Below are 16,082 nucleotides of genomic sequence, written 5' to 3'. Positions count from 1 at the left end.
GCCCCCGCCCCCGACCGATCAATACTGCTGCTGAGCACTTTCAAGGGCCCCCTGGATGCCCGAGGCCCCTGGGCTGTAGCCCAGTTAGCCCTATGGTTAATCCAGCCCTGCTGATGCCCCCTTTCTTGCTACCCACCCCCTTTTCATTGAAATAAAGACATGGGATTTGTTTGGTGAGAAAGAGGTCACAGCTTTATTTTACAATCAATCTTTTGAAAGGTGGCAAAGAAAACAGCAGTGCATCCATCAACTTCTGCCATAACTGGGGGACCTCAATGCCCCCTGGCACCTCCAGGCCTGAGAATCCTACTCCCCTTTATCCTGGCTTCTTACAAGACCCCCCCTAAGGGTGGTATCGAGAATTTCAGCTGCACTTTCAAAGGGGGGTATCCTCATGCCTGCCACTAACGCCCCCCATAGCCGCTTTCATCCTTGCTGTGCCTCGTCTGTGAATAAAACACATTTTAACATACAATACAACTACCTAACTCGTTTCCCTTTATCCTCCCCTAACCCTCCCCTCACTTAGTTAGTGCAGGGCTGGCACACAATTGGCGTTTATTCTCCTTTGGTCCTAATTAAACCTCCCTCTTCTTTTTGGTGGGCTGTCCCGATTTGCAGCCTGCAAAAGGGGTGGGACTTAATGGGAATGTGGGTGGGCTTTGAACAAATATGGTCATTTGTGGGTGGCGTTTGGGGCATAACTGCCTGGAGTTTCGACTGGTAGGGGCGGGACTTATTTTGTCCCACTTTGGGGATTCTGAATGTTGGAAGCTATGCTATTATTCCAATTCAAAACCAGAATCACTGACCTTCTTATTAAAACACAAAATGCCTGTAACTACTCCACCCTCCTCTCTAACCTACCTCTTTCCCACTCCCATCCCTCCCTTTGCTTTTTCTAGACTCCCTCACGAATAAAACAAGTCAAACTCAGGAATGTTTAATGTTATGTTTTTACAAATCTTACTTGTACTGACTGTAAAGTGACGGTCTGTTCTGATGTGATTCTCCATCTGCTGACCTAATAAAATAAAGAATCATAAAAAAATAAAACTAAATGGGCATTGCAGTTGTTGACTATAGAAAAGACCATTGTGGATACTCCTTTTAATCCAGAGATGTTTATTTTTATTATTATTTAAGTTTTCTTCCTCTATTTTGTTTGTGCAAATAATCTATTCAATAATATACCTACATTAGCCTGGGTGCAAGTTAAAGAATTGTAGAAGCATATTATAATATTTTTGTCAGCATAAAATTAAGGATCTTTTAATTACTTGAAGAAAACATTTATATGCCTGATGTATAGAATATGCTATAGGTTTTGGTCACAACGCTCGGTCCTGGCGGGGGCAGGCAGTACAGCAATAGCAGCCTAGAGGGGGCAAGCATCTAAGGTATATTAGAAAATATTGGAAATTATGATATAATCATCATTTAGAGTTAGAGTTAAGGGCAAATCCAGCTAAAGGTTGCAAATTTACACCAGCACACCCATTCTGTGATACAAGTTGTGCAAATGCATTTTTTGGGGGCATGAATGGAAGATTTTGGATCTAGCACACAAATACTGGGCAACTTTTTATCTACACATTTTAAATTAGCCCCACTCTGCAGCGCAACATGGCCACCATGCTGTGGGGCAGCACGGTGGCTAAGTGATTAGCACCTCTGCCTCACAGCACTGGGGTCTTGAGTTCAATTCCCGACCATGGCCTTATCTGTGAGGAGTTTGTATGTTCTCCCTGTGTTTGCGTGGGTTTCCTCCGGGTGCTCCGGTTTCCCTCCACACTCCAAAAACATACTAGTAAGTTTATTGGCTGCTATCAAAATTGACCCTAGTCTCTCTCTCTCTCTCTGTTTGTCTCTGTGTGTGTGTGTGTGTGTTAGGGAATTTAGACTGTAAGCTCCAATGGGGCAAGGACTGATGTGATTCACGGCCGTCATTCCCATTGGGCACAATGGGCAGGTGTCCGGGGTGTCGCGCTCGCAGTGCATGTCGGGCGTGACGTCATCACACCCGCCAGACATCCATTGCGGAGCACGATGGAGGAGGAGACCATGGAGGGAGCCGGATCACCAGCTGACCGCAAGGTAAGTATTTTCTTCTTTTTTTTTCAGGTTTTTTTTTTTTTCGCTGCCTCCGACGGGCCCCCCTGGGCTGCAGGGCCCATATATATAATAATTTTTTTCTTTTTTGTATATATAGGGGCCCCGGTGCACTGCTGTGCCCGGGGGCCCAAGATGTTTTTAAGAGGGCCCTGATGTGATTGAGTTCTCTGTACAGCGCTGCGAAATCAGTGGCGCTATATAAATAAATGGTGATGATGATGATGATGTTGCCAAGGTGCAAAATTGCACCTTCTATCTGGACTTACTTTTAACGCTAGATAAGGGGCCTTAGTGTGCTACTTCCTAAATGAGGTGAACTAAATACAGCACTGTCCATTCCTGGCGATGAAACAGTTGACTGCTTCACTGATTTGAAATGCCATAAAAGTTGCATGTTTAGCGGAATTCATTAAGGCTTCATTTGATATCTTTTGCCCACATGGATTACAGATACCTCAGATGTAGCATAGTTAGATTTTTGGATAAGGAAGCTAACTAACTCAATTTTAAAGATTGCTTTGTAAATCAGAGACTGATTGGAACATTGTGATGCTTTGCTATTTCTTCAAAGACAAATGATGCCAGATAAAAATCTACTTTTTAATGAGTTCAGCTTGAAAGTCTGTATTTGTTTGGTGCAGATGGTATATATGTCATTGGACAAAAGTATAAATCTAACCATAATGCAAACAAATTGCAGTTCTGCGCATAGTACACTAGAAAGACACAATAAATTATCAATTCATTTGTATCCTGAAAAAGTTCCATCCTATATTGTATTGGCAATAGATTAAACATACAGGTTCGCTATATTTAGTGAGATATAAATTATTTAAATATGTGTTGCAACCATCAGTGTACCTAGTCTTTATGCTGCCTGATGTGGCTATATATCCTCATCCCTATGCGTCTAAACCTAGCTATGGAGTGAACGTTTGGTATTTTTTTGCAAGTTAAACAACTTTGGGGCAGCACGGTGGCTCAGTGGTTAGCCTTACAACGGTCCTAATTTTAATGGACAGTCCCAAGTTTGGATCCAAATGCTATATGGCTTTTTGTAAGTATGGTCCCAAAACATATGGGGGCATATTCAATTGCCGCGGGTTTCCACGGCGTTAAAACTACTACCGTTATTACGATACTAGTTAGCTGGATTTCATCTCGCGGCTCAGGGAGATGTGAGCTGAAATCCAGCGAGAAAACTACCGTAATAAAAAATTTTCCGCATATTACCGTAATAGTGCGCGGAGTGCAAGATTTTTGGCATTTCCGCAGACAATTGAATATGCCCCATGTTGTCAGAAAAAAAAAATCCATGTCCAATAACAATCTAAGTGAAATTGATCAGATCATTATAGGGCATGTTGGTAAAAGCAGTTTATAGAACCCGCAGACGGCCCCTACGGAGCTGTCTGCTCTGCCATTGTTTGACTGCACTAACTGGCCACAGTGAGAGATCGGTCTGCCTGGTCCGCCCAAGGGGCCTGATTTTGTCCTATTTGTCCACTTGCGTGTGTTGCCAAAATTGATGGTGTCTTGGGCAGAATCGCACTGTGTGGCCAGCTAAAGGGGTTGACTATTCTTTTGAGATGGAAGAATCTGGAGGGTGGGTATCATTTTGAGTTTGAGCACGGAGCCAGCAGTAATTTTTATTTACACCACTGTTCTCCAGGATATCCCAGACAAATACATGGCATAGAAGGGCCCCATGAGGAACATCTTTACTAACTGGTAGGTGCAGCTTTCCATCCAGGGTCACCAGAGGCACCTATTTTACAGATTATATATTTCTCCGTTTCCATTGCACCAGATTTACACATTTTTCAATTACTGTAAGCTGGCCTGTATTAATGAATTGATGTTAAAAAACACACTTATTATCAATTATTTAAACCCAGGTTTCTGCAATTGGTCTAAAAGCCCTCAATAGCGGTTAGCATTTCAGTTATAGTTTTCTTTTAAAGAGAAATTAGTCTGCAAAATCAAGTTAGAGCAAATTAACACTGCAGACAGGTGTCCTAATAACAGCCTTACAGGAAAGACTGTTCAGTTGATGATAGTAATTAGACAGTTATTTGTTCTATTCTTAGCATTAATTTCACACCTGAACAAGCAGGAAATGTACTAAAATACAGAATAGTGACATCACAGAGGAGGGAGAAGCAGCATTTGCGCAGGTTTGTAAGTAACAGAAATCATTTTGTCTCGTATCCACAATCTCCTTCCCAAACCCTCTGATCAATCTAATAATAATCCTCTCACAATACAACAGCTTGGGGTTCTCACCCGGAGGGAGGGCTGATTGTCAGCCAGGTCCTACCTGGTTATGTAAGGTTGGTGCCCCCAGTAAATGTTCTTTGCTGGTTAGATAATGGTTGTGGTAGAGGTGAAGAGCTGCTTAATACTACAATGTAACTATGCTTGAGTTGTATGAAGCAAACGTAGGGAGCAGATGTTCCCAATTAATTGTGGACCCAACCTGATGTTCCTTGTTCTGACACGTGGAGTATAAGCAATGTCCCGATGTCAGCATCAGAGTTTTCGAACTGGCCCAAAGACAACTGAGATGAGTTTAGTAAGGTGATGTGAAAAGTGATGTGTGAGATTATAACCATTTTCCACCTCCATTTGACTGGAGTTTATTACCTTGCTTTATTCTGTCTAATCTACTTCTAGCTAAGTATTTATACAACCAGAAAAAGTTTTTTTGTTTGTTCCCATCACAACCAGTCAGACATATTGAAAGCCATTCCTTCTTCACACTATCCCTATGTGATTACAGGCAACTCAAGGGCATGAGACATGCCACTTTAAACTCCTCACATGCCACATAGACCTCACTAAATGCTACGTAGACCTCACCACATGGCACCCAGACCTCCACATGTGCCCATCAGGGCTTCCCACATGCCTATCGTGCCACCCCATATACCACCCAGACCTCCCCACATGACACCCACATACCATACCTAATACCTCCTCACAAGACACTCAATTGTCCTCCAGTGACCTTTAGTCCAAAAACTTACCTTCAGTCCAGAGCCCGCAAAGGAAGAAGGAAGAGCACATGAAGCAAAATGCACATCCTCCTCCTCTGATTGGATGTGTTGTGTGACCTCCCTGTATGGATGCCAGACACTCTGATTAACTCTCTGCTTTTTTATAAAGCAGAAAATACGACTAAATTGGCGCATATGTTACCCACGACTTAGAGCCAAGTTAAGAACCCAATTTTTGAGAAACGGAGTAGAAAATTATTTTTGCTATGTACTTACAACATGCTCAAAATATCTCCCAACTCGACACCTCTGTTCTGCACAAGATCTGCGTCTCGCTTTCCCTCTCATCACATCCTCCCATTCTCGGTTATAGGACTTTTTTCAGGCTGCACCCACTTTGTGGAATTCCCTCCCTCGCACAGTAAAACTTTCCTCTAGTCTTCAATCCTTCAAGCGTTCTATGAAAACCCACCTCTTCAGACAAGCTTATGATATTCCTCAACCATCATCTTAATCTCCCTAGGTTACCCTATTACCACCCTCTACACAGCTAACACAAGACAACAACCCTCTGACCAACATTGCTACACACACAGCCCACTCAATACTTTTACCTTTGCATTCTAGCTGGTCCATTGTGCAATATGATGTAGCACATGCCCTTGTGTTTCAAACTCCCATTGTCCTATAGATTGTAAGCTTGCGAGCAGGGTTCTCTTACCTCTCTGTCTGTATTACCCAGTATTGTTTTATTAATGTTTGTTCCCAATTGTAAAGCGCTACGGAATTTGCTTGCGCTATATAAATAAATGTTGATGATGATGCTCCCAATTAGATTTCTTTTTAAATGTGTTATTTTTGTTAAATTAAACCTTTAAAACTGTCTTAAATGTAACCTCCTGTCTCAGATATGATATCTTGTTAGGTTAATTACATGTGATATGACACAAGTATTATAAATAACCTCCTTGCTAGTTTCTAATGCATTGTAGCTGAGATTATGGTAACAATGTTCTCAAAGAAAATCTATCCACAGATTGCAGTAAAATGAAATAGTCCAAGGAGAAAGCGTAGGGAGTGCTTTAAGTGCACGCCGTATATAATGTAATTAGTAACTACACTTCCTTCTTTTAGGTTACTGCTTTAAAAATTGCTCTCAGTCAGATCTTGCCGTAAGTTTAAATAAAACCATTAAGTGAAATGACCCAAGGCAGTGCAAAATAGATTGAGTTTTTCAACTCTAATTTAATTTTAATATACAACAATACCAACTATTATGAAAGGATGAGTGCCTGTTATGATTTTCTTTTCAGAGACAAACTCACCTTTCCTTGAATTTTAAATATACTGTAGTAAAGATACTGGTATTCAGATAGATCTGTGCATAATGGGAACCCTTGCTGAATAAAATGATATAACATTGCCATGTACATCATTATTAATAATAATTTACAAGATACCACAATGTCTGCACTGCCGGAATATAAGCAAGAGTTCAAATTGGCATGACTACAGACATTTTTATGTGCCCCAAAAATATTGTTCGAAAATGCTATGAAAGCTAAAAGAGCTGTCAATCTTTGAATTATCCCTGTCTTTCTTTGTGAGTGTGGGGTAATAAAGTGTAAAAAAATAATATTTAAAACGCTATTTTAGTTTGTGGAACTTCAAGTCCCAGCCAGCCCCGGCTGCCATTAACAGTCTGGGCATGCTTGTGCTTGTAGAACTACAATCACCAGCATACCCATGGCAGCCAGGGCATGCTGGCACTTAGAGAACCACAAGTGCCAGCATGTTCTGACACCCAGGACCCACTGAGCCATGTAGTACCACAAAGTAAAATGTAAATAAATCAAACATCTCGTTTAAACCACATAATTTTATTAAAAATAATAAATCCCCAAATATACTTACCATCTGTTGTCTTCATCTGTAATGGATCCAGTCTTGTAAACTAGTAATCCTTAAGGCTTGACCATAAAATTCCCAGGTCCTGTAGGTATCCCCAAAAAAAACATCCAAGGTCCTGTAGTTGTCCATTACTCTTCTTTTCTTTTTTCTTATGGCAAAATAACAAACCCATAAACAGAACAACGAAACGCAATGGAGAATGAAAAATTGAAAGACGCAAGATTATTTATAAGCTAGGGGGTTTCCAATGACAGCATGGGAAACCCCTTAGTTTATAAAGCGTGTGGTTGGGTACCCCTGGGGGAGGGGGCTCGCACATTTTTTCTGCGGAGCACACTGCCTAGCGAATACAGTCCCATGCTGACCAGCCAGTGGCTGTGTGTCATTATGGCAGGGGGACCCCACGCTGTGGGTTCCACTGCTACAGTGCCACCAGCCCCGGCTGGCTTGCCTAGTGCTAGCTTTCGTAAAATCGGGGGGAACCCATGCTTTTTCCCCGATTTTGCGACTACCAGCACTAGGCTGACAGCATATGGGTAAATATCGTTATCGTTAGATGGGGGGACCCCGCGGTTTTTGTTTTTTTTAAAAAAAAAAATCTTTCTTTTAACACAGTATAAAGCCGGCGGAAAAACAAATTACTCTGATGGCCGTAGAGCTGGATACGGCCGTGGCTGCGTGTGCTTGAGCTTAACATGCCCCTACTGTAAATTAATTACAGCAAAATGCCCCTTCCCCGCCCAGGACACTCCCCGAATACAGACACTATAGTAAGTGCGCTGCCGCACAGCTGTATCTGCCTCTTCTGGACATGCGCTTGATACGCTCAAAATCGCCAGATGCGTAGTATGCAAACCAAAGGTATATTCTCCACACTCAAGAAATGTCTTTTATAAAAACTCACAGGTATAGATTTCAGCAGTGCTTGCTGTCTCCTTTTTGATACAAGATTTTCAATGACTTTTCCGGATATGTCCTTCTTCCAGCGTATTAGCCAGTTGCTGTGGAACTTGCCTGATGCACATTACTTTTCAAGCTCTAAATTCAGCAACCTCAAGCATTTTTAAAATAGGAAAAGCTTTGGGTCTGGATGAGCACTGTTCTTACCGCTTCCTGACAAAGTCGCTCATTTTGTTGTTTATTGATCTTTACGGGCTTTTCTGAGGTTCTCTGTCTCTTAATGTGTGCTTGTTAATCAACCTCTCAGCTTCCAATTGTTTTCAACCCTTACGCGTTTCTCTGCCTTCTAGTACGCAGGAAGTTTTGTCAGTGGGGGTATTCCATCACTTCCTAGTCCCTATTTATTATGAGATGTGTCAAAAATAAGGTCCAGGGAGAAATCTTTAAACCCTAGGCTGTCTATGGAAGTTAGTGATAACCGGTAATATTGCAATACTACTGGTCTGAATTAACTGAAGCTAGTGTGATGGTATCCAAGAATGTCAGTATACTGACTTTTCCACCTATAAAAAGACAGTCCAAGTACTGACACAAATATAGACCACAACGGTGCCATTTATCTAGACTCAGTCTTGAATGGCCTAAATTACAAAACTTGTTCTGAAAGCTTGGCCTTGTGGGAAAGGGGCGTGGTATGGAGTGTATACAAATGGCCACCGAGAGCAATCTTGGCCCTGGTACTTACATCTTTGGGCTACTCGGCTACCAGCCTGCTAAGTAGATGTTGCACACACAGTGTAGAAGGGGTGTGACAACATGTACCCATAGGAAGCTATTGGCCCAACACATTTGCCCAGCCTTTAATGTGGCCCAGCTTGGGCCCCATCTGCCCCCACCATAATGTGCCACTGTTGGGTCCTACCCGCCCCACCCCCTCTCAGTGCATCTGTGTGTACGTGACTTAGGGGCCTATTTGTCAAAGATCTCTCCCCTCTAATTTAGAGATAAATCCCCGAAAACTGTTGTTTTCAGGGATTTACCACTAAATTACTATGTATTATTGCAGCAGATATCTCAGATATCTGCTGCTTTGCTTCTCTCATCGGTTTACTGAGCACTCCCCATAACAGTGTATGGAAAGTGTTCAGTAACGCTAAGTATCAATGACTGATACTTAGTTTTCAATCATGGGAATGTACGTCATCTGAAGCTGTACGCCATCTGAAGCTGGCGTACATGGCCATGATTGAAAAGTTTCACTGAAAACAGCTCTGCTCCGGAAAGCAGAGCTGCACAGCACATGTGTGGAGGGATCATGTGATCCCTCCACTACATGCCTCAGGTTCATTCATTCGGGGATCTCTGTGCGCATGCCCAAGTTTACCGGTCGGCGCACACAGGGATTGAAAGAGGGCCGAGCGACACCGCAGAGGGAGGAGAAGAGAAGACTTCAGTGACAGGTAAGTGTTAATCTTCACAGGAGCAGCCGTTTATTGGAACGGCTGTTCCTGTGTTGATTTTTTAATACATATGAGAAACTTTTCAATCCGCATCTATGCGATGAGCAAGTAGCCACAGACAATTTAGGAGATGTATCTGTTGTGGGTATTTCTCCCAATCGAAGATCCATACTGGTGATAATGACCATTAGCACGGACCTTGCTGTATAAAAAAATAAGAAAAAATAACAGCCCTTCCCCACTCCCAAACAGCTAGTGCTGCCAACCTAGGCTGGTGCTAGCAAAATCAGGGGGACAAAAACCGCTGTGTCCTCCCCGAATTTACTATTGCCAGCACTAGGCTTTGCACTATAGCAGGAAAACACACTGCGGGGGAACCCCCTGCCATAATGTAAAAAACCAGCCCTAGGCCGGTCAGCACAGGGATGGATTCTCTAGGGAGATAGAGCTCCCCCCTTGCTCCCCTAGGTTTACCCAGCCCTGTGTTGATAGCACTAGGGCGCTTTCCACACCTCTGGGGTGGTGGATGTGGGGTAATATTAATTAAATAAATGTAGAAAACCATTTTGTTTGCAGAGCAGTACAGGTCCCAGCATGCCGTGATGTGCAAAGTGCGTCCACAAATGCACTTCTCTGCTGAAAAGCAACTGGAAGATGCAAATGTATGTGCCCCATTAAAAGTATAAGATTATCTCCACCAGTTATGAGCTGGTGAAAAATTCCTTTTGGGAAATGGCTATGCACGCTTCTACACAGCAAGAAATGCCCTTAAAAATACTCCTTTTCTATCCCTTTATATAATTCCAATAATTTTGAAATAAATAATAATGTACTACAAAAAAATCAAGTATTTACACTGCTCCGCAAAACTAGGCCCACCTATACGTGCACCTACTCCATACTTGGAACAACATTGAGCCTCATTTATCAAAGTGCAAAATGATTCGCGTAGTTGCGCCTCGGTATCGACCAAAACTCCAGATTGTATTGCATGATGGTGGCATTTGAACAGAACATTGGGAGCTTTCTTTTCTAAGTGGAGAAACGCAGCTTTCATAAATGCTCATCTGAATTCAACCTTAATGGCATTTTTAACATCAATAACTTAATCCAGTACAGGTTATTTAACTTTGGAAAGCAGAAGCAGCAGTATACTGTGAAGTCAATTTGCCAAGCATGCTTAGATGACACCTGCCTAATTACCCGGTTGTCACTTAATAATACAGTTGTTTAATGTTGAACCTGGTGCACTGATCAGAAGTATATTCACTGTTGCCCAAATCAAAGATTTACTTGCACTCTGCAGCATCTTGATCTGTGACCACGGAACCCTGTCCCGGGTCTCTGTTTCTACACGAGATGTTTTCTCGGCAACGTCCGTGCGTCCGTTACCATGGTAACCCACCCTGGCTGTACGGCTGTACGGAAGATTTAACCCTCGATATCTTATGTCGTGATGGAGAATAAACCTGTTCTTCTCCAGAGAACTCGGTGATTTGAAAAAGACTGATTTCATCTCGGTCATTAAATACCTGTATTGTACGCGTTCATCTATGAGGATTACATCGTACGTGTCAGGATGAGCAGGTAAGGCTGGGGAGGGCGAGCACCCCGCACAGTGCTACTGGCTCTGATGAGAAACAACAACAGCAGCCATTCAGGCAATTGTATTACACTGTTTTTTTTAAGTTCTACTGCTTTGAAACGTAGAAATACGCCTTTGTCCGCTGCACCGTCCACTAATGTCAATGTGGATTGAGGAAATTAGTCACAATTGTTGTGTGTGTGTGTGTGTGTGTGTGTGTGTGTGTGTGTGTGTGTGTGTGTGTGTGTGTGTATGTATGTATGTGTGTGTACTTGCATCAAAAGGGATATAAAAAAAACTGACTTTCTATGTGTTTTTCTCACATGTGACATTGGCTGTGTAATAAGCAAGTCATAAGATTAATCTGGCATGGAATCTTAATTAACCAGGCATGGAACAATCACTTCATAATTCAGGGCCAAATATGCTGAGCCAACAATTTTGAGTACTTTTTTAGTTATAAGGTGCCACTCACCTGTCATTCAGATGAGGATTATCATGACCAAATGCTCGGTAAGGGGGGGGGGGGGGGGAGCACTGAGGTGGTGGGAACACAGTGAGATGGCATTGAAACAGTGGGACATCCTACATAGTGCTGGTAGTGAGGAGCTGTGAACTGCCTTAGTTTGAATTACACTTAACTCTTTTTTATGTTATAAAGAAGCTAACATACTTACCTTGTCTCTCAGTTTGTACTATTTGGAACCTTATTTTTGTAGATTGAATACCATACCAGCCATGTGTCACCCAAACACATGCATTACCGGACATGTGTGACGCAAACACATACAATACCAGCAATATGCCACCCAGACACATTCAGTACAAGCCATGTCCACATAAATGATTGTACCAGCCTGTGCCCATACATATAAAATACCAGCCATGTGTCCCCACACACACACACATACAATACAAGCCATACTTCCATGGATTAATGTGCCAGCCTGATGTGGGCCAAGTTTCATAAAATTATGGCTGAGTGTAATAAGAAACTTTTGAATGACATTGAAGGAAAGGTGAAACGGTACGTATCTCTCATATAAACTAGGTTTAATATGTATTTTATGTTTGGGTCAACCTGAAATGAAACAACATTCAAATATTGTTTATTGTCTTTTATTAGGATTGAAGTATGTGGAGCAACTTCCAGAGTAACTGTGAGTAAGGTGAGGAATGATACTGGTTGTCAGTGACGTGTCTGCACTTTACAACGAGGGGAATGTCTGATGTCTTATTTAGGACTACACACCGTCCATCTTTATCTCTTCCAATACTTTTTTCCCATTTTGTTGCATTGTGTTTGCCCATAAATTAACTTCATCTACACTTCCAAGTGTATAACTATATCTGGGGTAAACCATGCACATGGTATTGAGCTCAGCATTACCAACACCAAGAGGAATATATGTTACCCTATGGACCTCCTCAGTCTGATTGCATATTGATTTCTGCAGATTGCAATCAGATTATACAGTAGTTAAGGATAAAATATAGTTTTAGTGTAACTGGCTTACTGCTAAAATTCATTGTTTTCTTGGTACCACCGGTTACTCTTGACTTGTGGTATTTTGCATGCATTGGGTGTTACAAAGTGAAATAAATATAAAATGTAGCCTATGTCTGGTCTACAGCAGTGGTCATTCACCTGTGGTTTTGGGACGCAAAACACTGGTCAACAAGCCATTTATAGTGAATCAGTATAATCCTATTGTGTATAATGAATTAATTACCAATAATATTTTAATACTGTATTATTATTCTTACAATGTCCTATTAATTATACTTTTACAAATATACTTAATTTGTATACATCAGGAAAGTAAAAATTTATATTACTAATTAAAATCTGAACCAGGTCAGGAAATTGATTTTGGGTCCCAACCGAAAACATTCTAGAAACTCTGGTTTATAATATGTACCTGTACGAAATTTCTTTATATAATGTAAGAGTGGACATGTATTCAACAAAGACTAAAAGTGGCCACACCCCTAAGATTTGAGTGACAGGATCATTATTCAGTAGGATCATCACTTAGTTGGAGCCAGATAAGAGCTTGCCGTTCAGCTGTCTGGTCAAATGACCAGATCGCTCCCAGCTGCCCTGCAGCCTGTGAACATGGCCAAAAGATAACTTTTTCACCATGTGCCATAATTCTATCAATTTTAATAGGATCGTTATCAAGCATTACTATTGATCCACGTGATCTGCGATACCGCAGCTTTAAGTACCCATTTGTAATGTTTTGCATTTTTTATTTTTTTCAGGCATTAGGAAAGTTGGAAGTTCTTGAGCTAGAAGGTATTACTATGTTCATTTATAGTAACTGGGTTTAATATGGCATCAGGAGCAGCACTATCCAGTACTCGGGGTTCTGTTATAACTGGGAGAAAAACTATTGTGTTTTCCCATCAAAATATGACTGAAACACAACTGTGTATAAAACAAAGTTCTTGCATTCAACTTGTTATATTTGTATCTAATTGTTTAGTGGAAAGTCCTTTGTTTGAGAGAATTGATTTAAAGAGCAAACTCTCACCTACATACAATAGAATAGTCAACATGTAACTATGCTGCATTTTGTAAAGGTAGATTGAATCGCATATACACACATATTGTATGTTACACATGTTAAAGAATCGAGATTCTTGGATCCACATGAAATGGATCACAGCTATATTACAGATTTATTTTCTGGAATGCCTGGTAGTTAAGGATTTCCAGATAAACGGGTTTTCCGCAATTTGAAACGCCATGTCTTAATTCTTATAAAACTGCTCCCTCCTCGTTAAATTGTTTAGCAGTGCTCCTCATAGTATCTATAGGAAGAAATACTTGGTGATCATGTATTGTGTAGGACAAAATTACGGAAAATGCTGAAGCAATTTACTTTTTTTCTTTCTGTATTTCATAACATTCTAGTTAACAGGTTTCCGAATAAGAGACCTCTACTAATACCCTGTATTATGTATAGTAATTAGTCATCTAGATCACTTATATATAAATATGTTTAGCTACGTAGTTATTTTATATTGGTCTCTCAATTTTAGATGATGTTTCTTCAAAAGTCAGTTTATCAATGTCTCGGTAAGTGTAACTAACTTTGAAAGATCGAGTCTTGCAGTATTACAAAAGTGCTACTCATCTTATTATTATTATAGTTTTTGTTTCAAGTGCCACTTAAACACAAACTGCTTGATTCATCAAGACACACATACTGAGCACAAACTGCGTTTTAAAACGCTTGGAACTCGGGTATACGCACGCCCATACTTAACAATGAGCGGATCTGAAGATAAGTGGCTGATTAATTCGGGTGTAGGTCTGCTGACCTCTGCTACACAAGACACTGCAGAATGCAAAATATAAGAAAGTATATACGTACACTCATGGATATCCAAACAGTCAGGATGAAAATATTCTTCTTATAATGTAACACACAACTGATATATATACATGTAAAAAATAAATCAAAAGGGGAATATGTACATATAAATAATATATGAATAAATGTCCTTTACCACAATCAATAGGCATCAGAGTTCCCAAGAAGATAGTGCAAACAAGGAGAAACACTCTTCAACCCCGTTTCTTGTGTGCTCAGCTTTTTCTTTCAATAAATGTGCTTTACAAGATATATTCTTGGTTACTTGCGTTGTATATAGACTCAGAAGTTTTTACTCTGCTCCCGTGTAGACATCAATGGAGTCTCCACTCTCACCATAATAATTATATGGAAAAAAGAATAAATCTTTCTAGTGTATTTACCATTTTAATGAAGTATACATAAAAACTTGAATAAAACATATATGAAATATATCTAAATTCCCTTATTATAAGGGAGGCGCCCGTACCAAAAATCCCATTCTAACTCGCACGTAAGGAATTATTATTATTACCATTTATTTATATAGCGCCACTAATTCCGCAGTGCTGTACAGAGAACTCGCTCACATCAGTCCCTGTCCCATTGGGGCTTACAGTCTAAATTCCCTAATATACACACACGCAGACTAGGATCAATTTGTTAGTAGCCAATTAACATACCAGTATGTTTTTGGAGTGTAGGAGGAAAACGGAGCACCCAAAGGAAACCCACGCAAACACAGGGAGAACATACAAACTTCTCACAGATAAGGCCATGGTCGGGAATTGAACTCATGGCCCCAGTGCAGTGAGGCAGAAGTGTTAACCACTAGGCCACTGTGCTGCCCTACAAGGAATCAACGAAGATGATAACAGCAGATCCTTATCCCACTCTTTATCAAGGTAGAGAATGCCATCATACAATCAAGCGCTAATTTTATATCCAAACAAACCATTCAACACAGTATTCCATGTGCATTGCACCCAAACCGAAAGTTCGTATGCCAGATATCCACATATCATAACGAGGCTTGGATTGATGAAGTCGGCATCTTCTCTGTGTCTCGCCAGACCGGAAGTCTACTCGTCATGATGGGGCTTGGATAGATGGGACAAAGATATTGGGCTTGCCGAAATCGGAATATAATTCCCTTTACAAAAAACTTAATTTCAGATTAGATCAATGTAAAGTCATGATTAAAGTTATACATAAACCCACTAACCCACTATAATACAACCAGCTAGACACATACTCCATCTGATAGTGTAAGATATGTCTGTATCATATTAATGCCTATTACATCCGTTACATGTATATAATACCTATAACATAGGATATATCTGTACCAATGTCTATTAACATCCATTACATATACATAATAATAATTGTAACATAAAATAAAAGATACATCCAATACCTATGTGGAATATAAAATCGAATAAAAATACACAGGGAAAAAAAATCAGTTAATGTCACCTGTTAATAATATAGGCATTAGAGATAAAACAGTAAGTGGTTTTTATTTAATATATTTTTTCCATTAAATACATTTATTAGGATGTTCTTAATGTCTGTTGAATATAAAATACATTTTTACAGTGGTCCCTGATTGCAAACACATACTATAGCATGCATACGGGACTGTCGTCACTAGTAATCAGGACTTAGACTAGCCCTGTAGCTGGAGCAAGAGATACGGTAGAAAATCAAGTACCTTTGAGATGGCCAAAGCTTGAATCGAAAG

At 40.6% G+C, this 16,082-nt stretch overlaps 1 protein-coding gene and 1 long non-coding RNA gene across 6 annotated transcripts in view; one reads left to right on the top strand and one right to left on the bottom strand.

The window, feature by feature from the left end:
- Window positions 1-248: 248 nt before the first annotated feature.
- LOC142098141 (uncharacterized) lies at window positions 249-10,776 on the bottom strand. The gene is made up of 3 exons (XR_012678303.1): window positions 10,679-10,776; window positions 971-1,024; window positions 249-446 (listed from the first exon to the last, which is right to left on the bottom strand). It is a non-coding gene; the product is annotated as an uncharacterized LOC142098141 (long non-coding RNA).
- Window positions 10,767-16,082, top strand: part of ERICH2 (glutamate rich 2) — a 22,767-nt gene continuing 17,451 nt past the window's right edge. Inside the window, exons 1-4 of one of the 5 annotated variants that reach the window (XM_075180666.1) lie at window positions 10,767-10,972; window positions 12,097-12,130; window positions 13,239-13,272; window positions 14,022-14,058. In XM_075180666.1, the coding sequence (XP_075036767.1) occupies window positions 10,965-10,972; window positions 12,097-12,130; window positions 13,239-13,272; window positions 14,022-14,058 (113 nt within the window). In that variant the 5' untranslated portion in view covers window positions 10,767-10,964. The remainder of the gene's footprint in view (window positions 10,973-12,096; window positions 12,131-13,238; window positions 13,273-14,021; window positions 14,059-16,082) is intronic. The other 4 variants (XM_075180667.1, XM_075180670.1, XM_075180668.1 and 1 more) reach the window with 4 other exon arrangements.

The sequence above is a fragment of the Mixophyes fleayi genome, chromosome 7, assembly GCF_038048845.1.
Source record: "Mixophyes fleayi isolate aMixFle1 chromosome 7, aMixFle1.hap1, whole genome shotgun sequence".
NCBI lineage: Eukaryota > Metazoa > Chordata > Amphibia > Anura > Limnodynastidae > Mixophyes > Mixophyes fleayi.
Note: the sequence above shows the minus strand (reverse complement) of the source record. Positions and strands in the feature narration are given on the sequence as shown.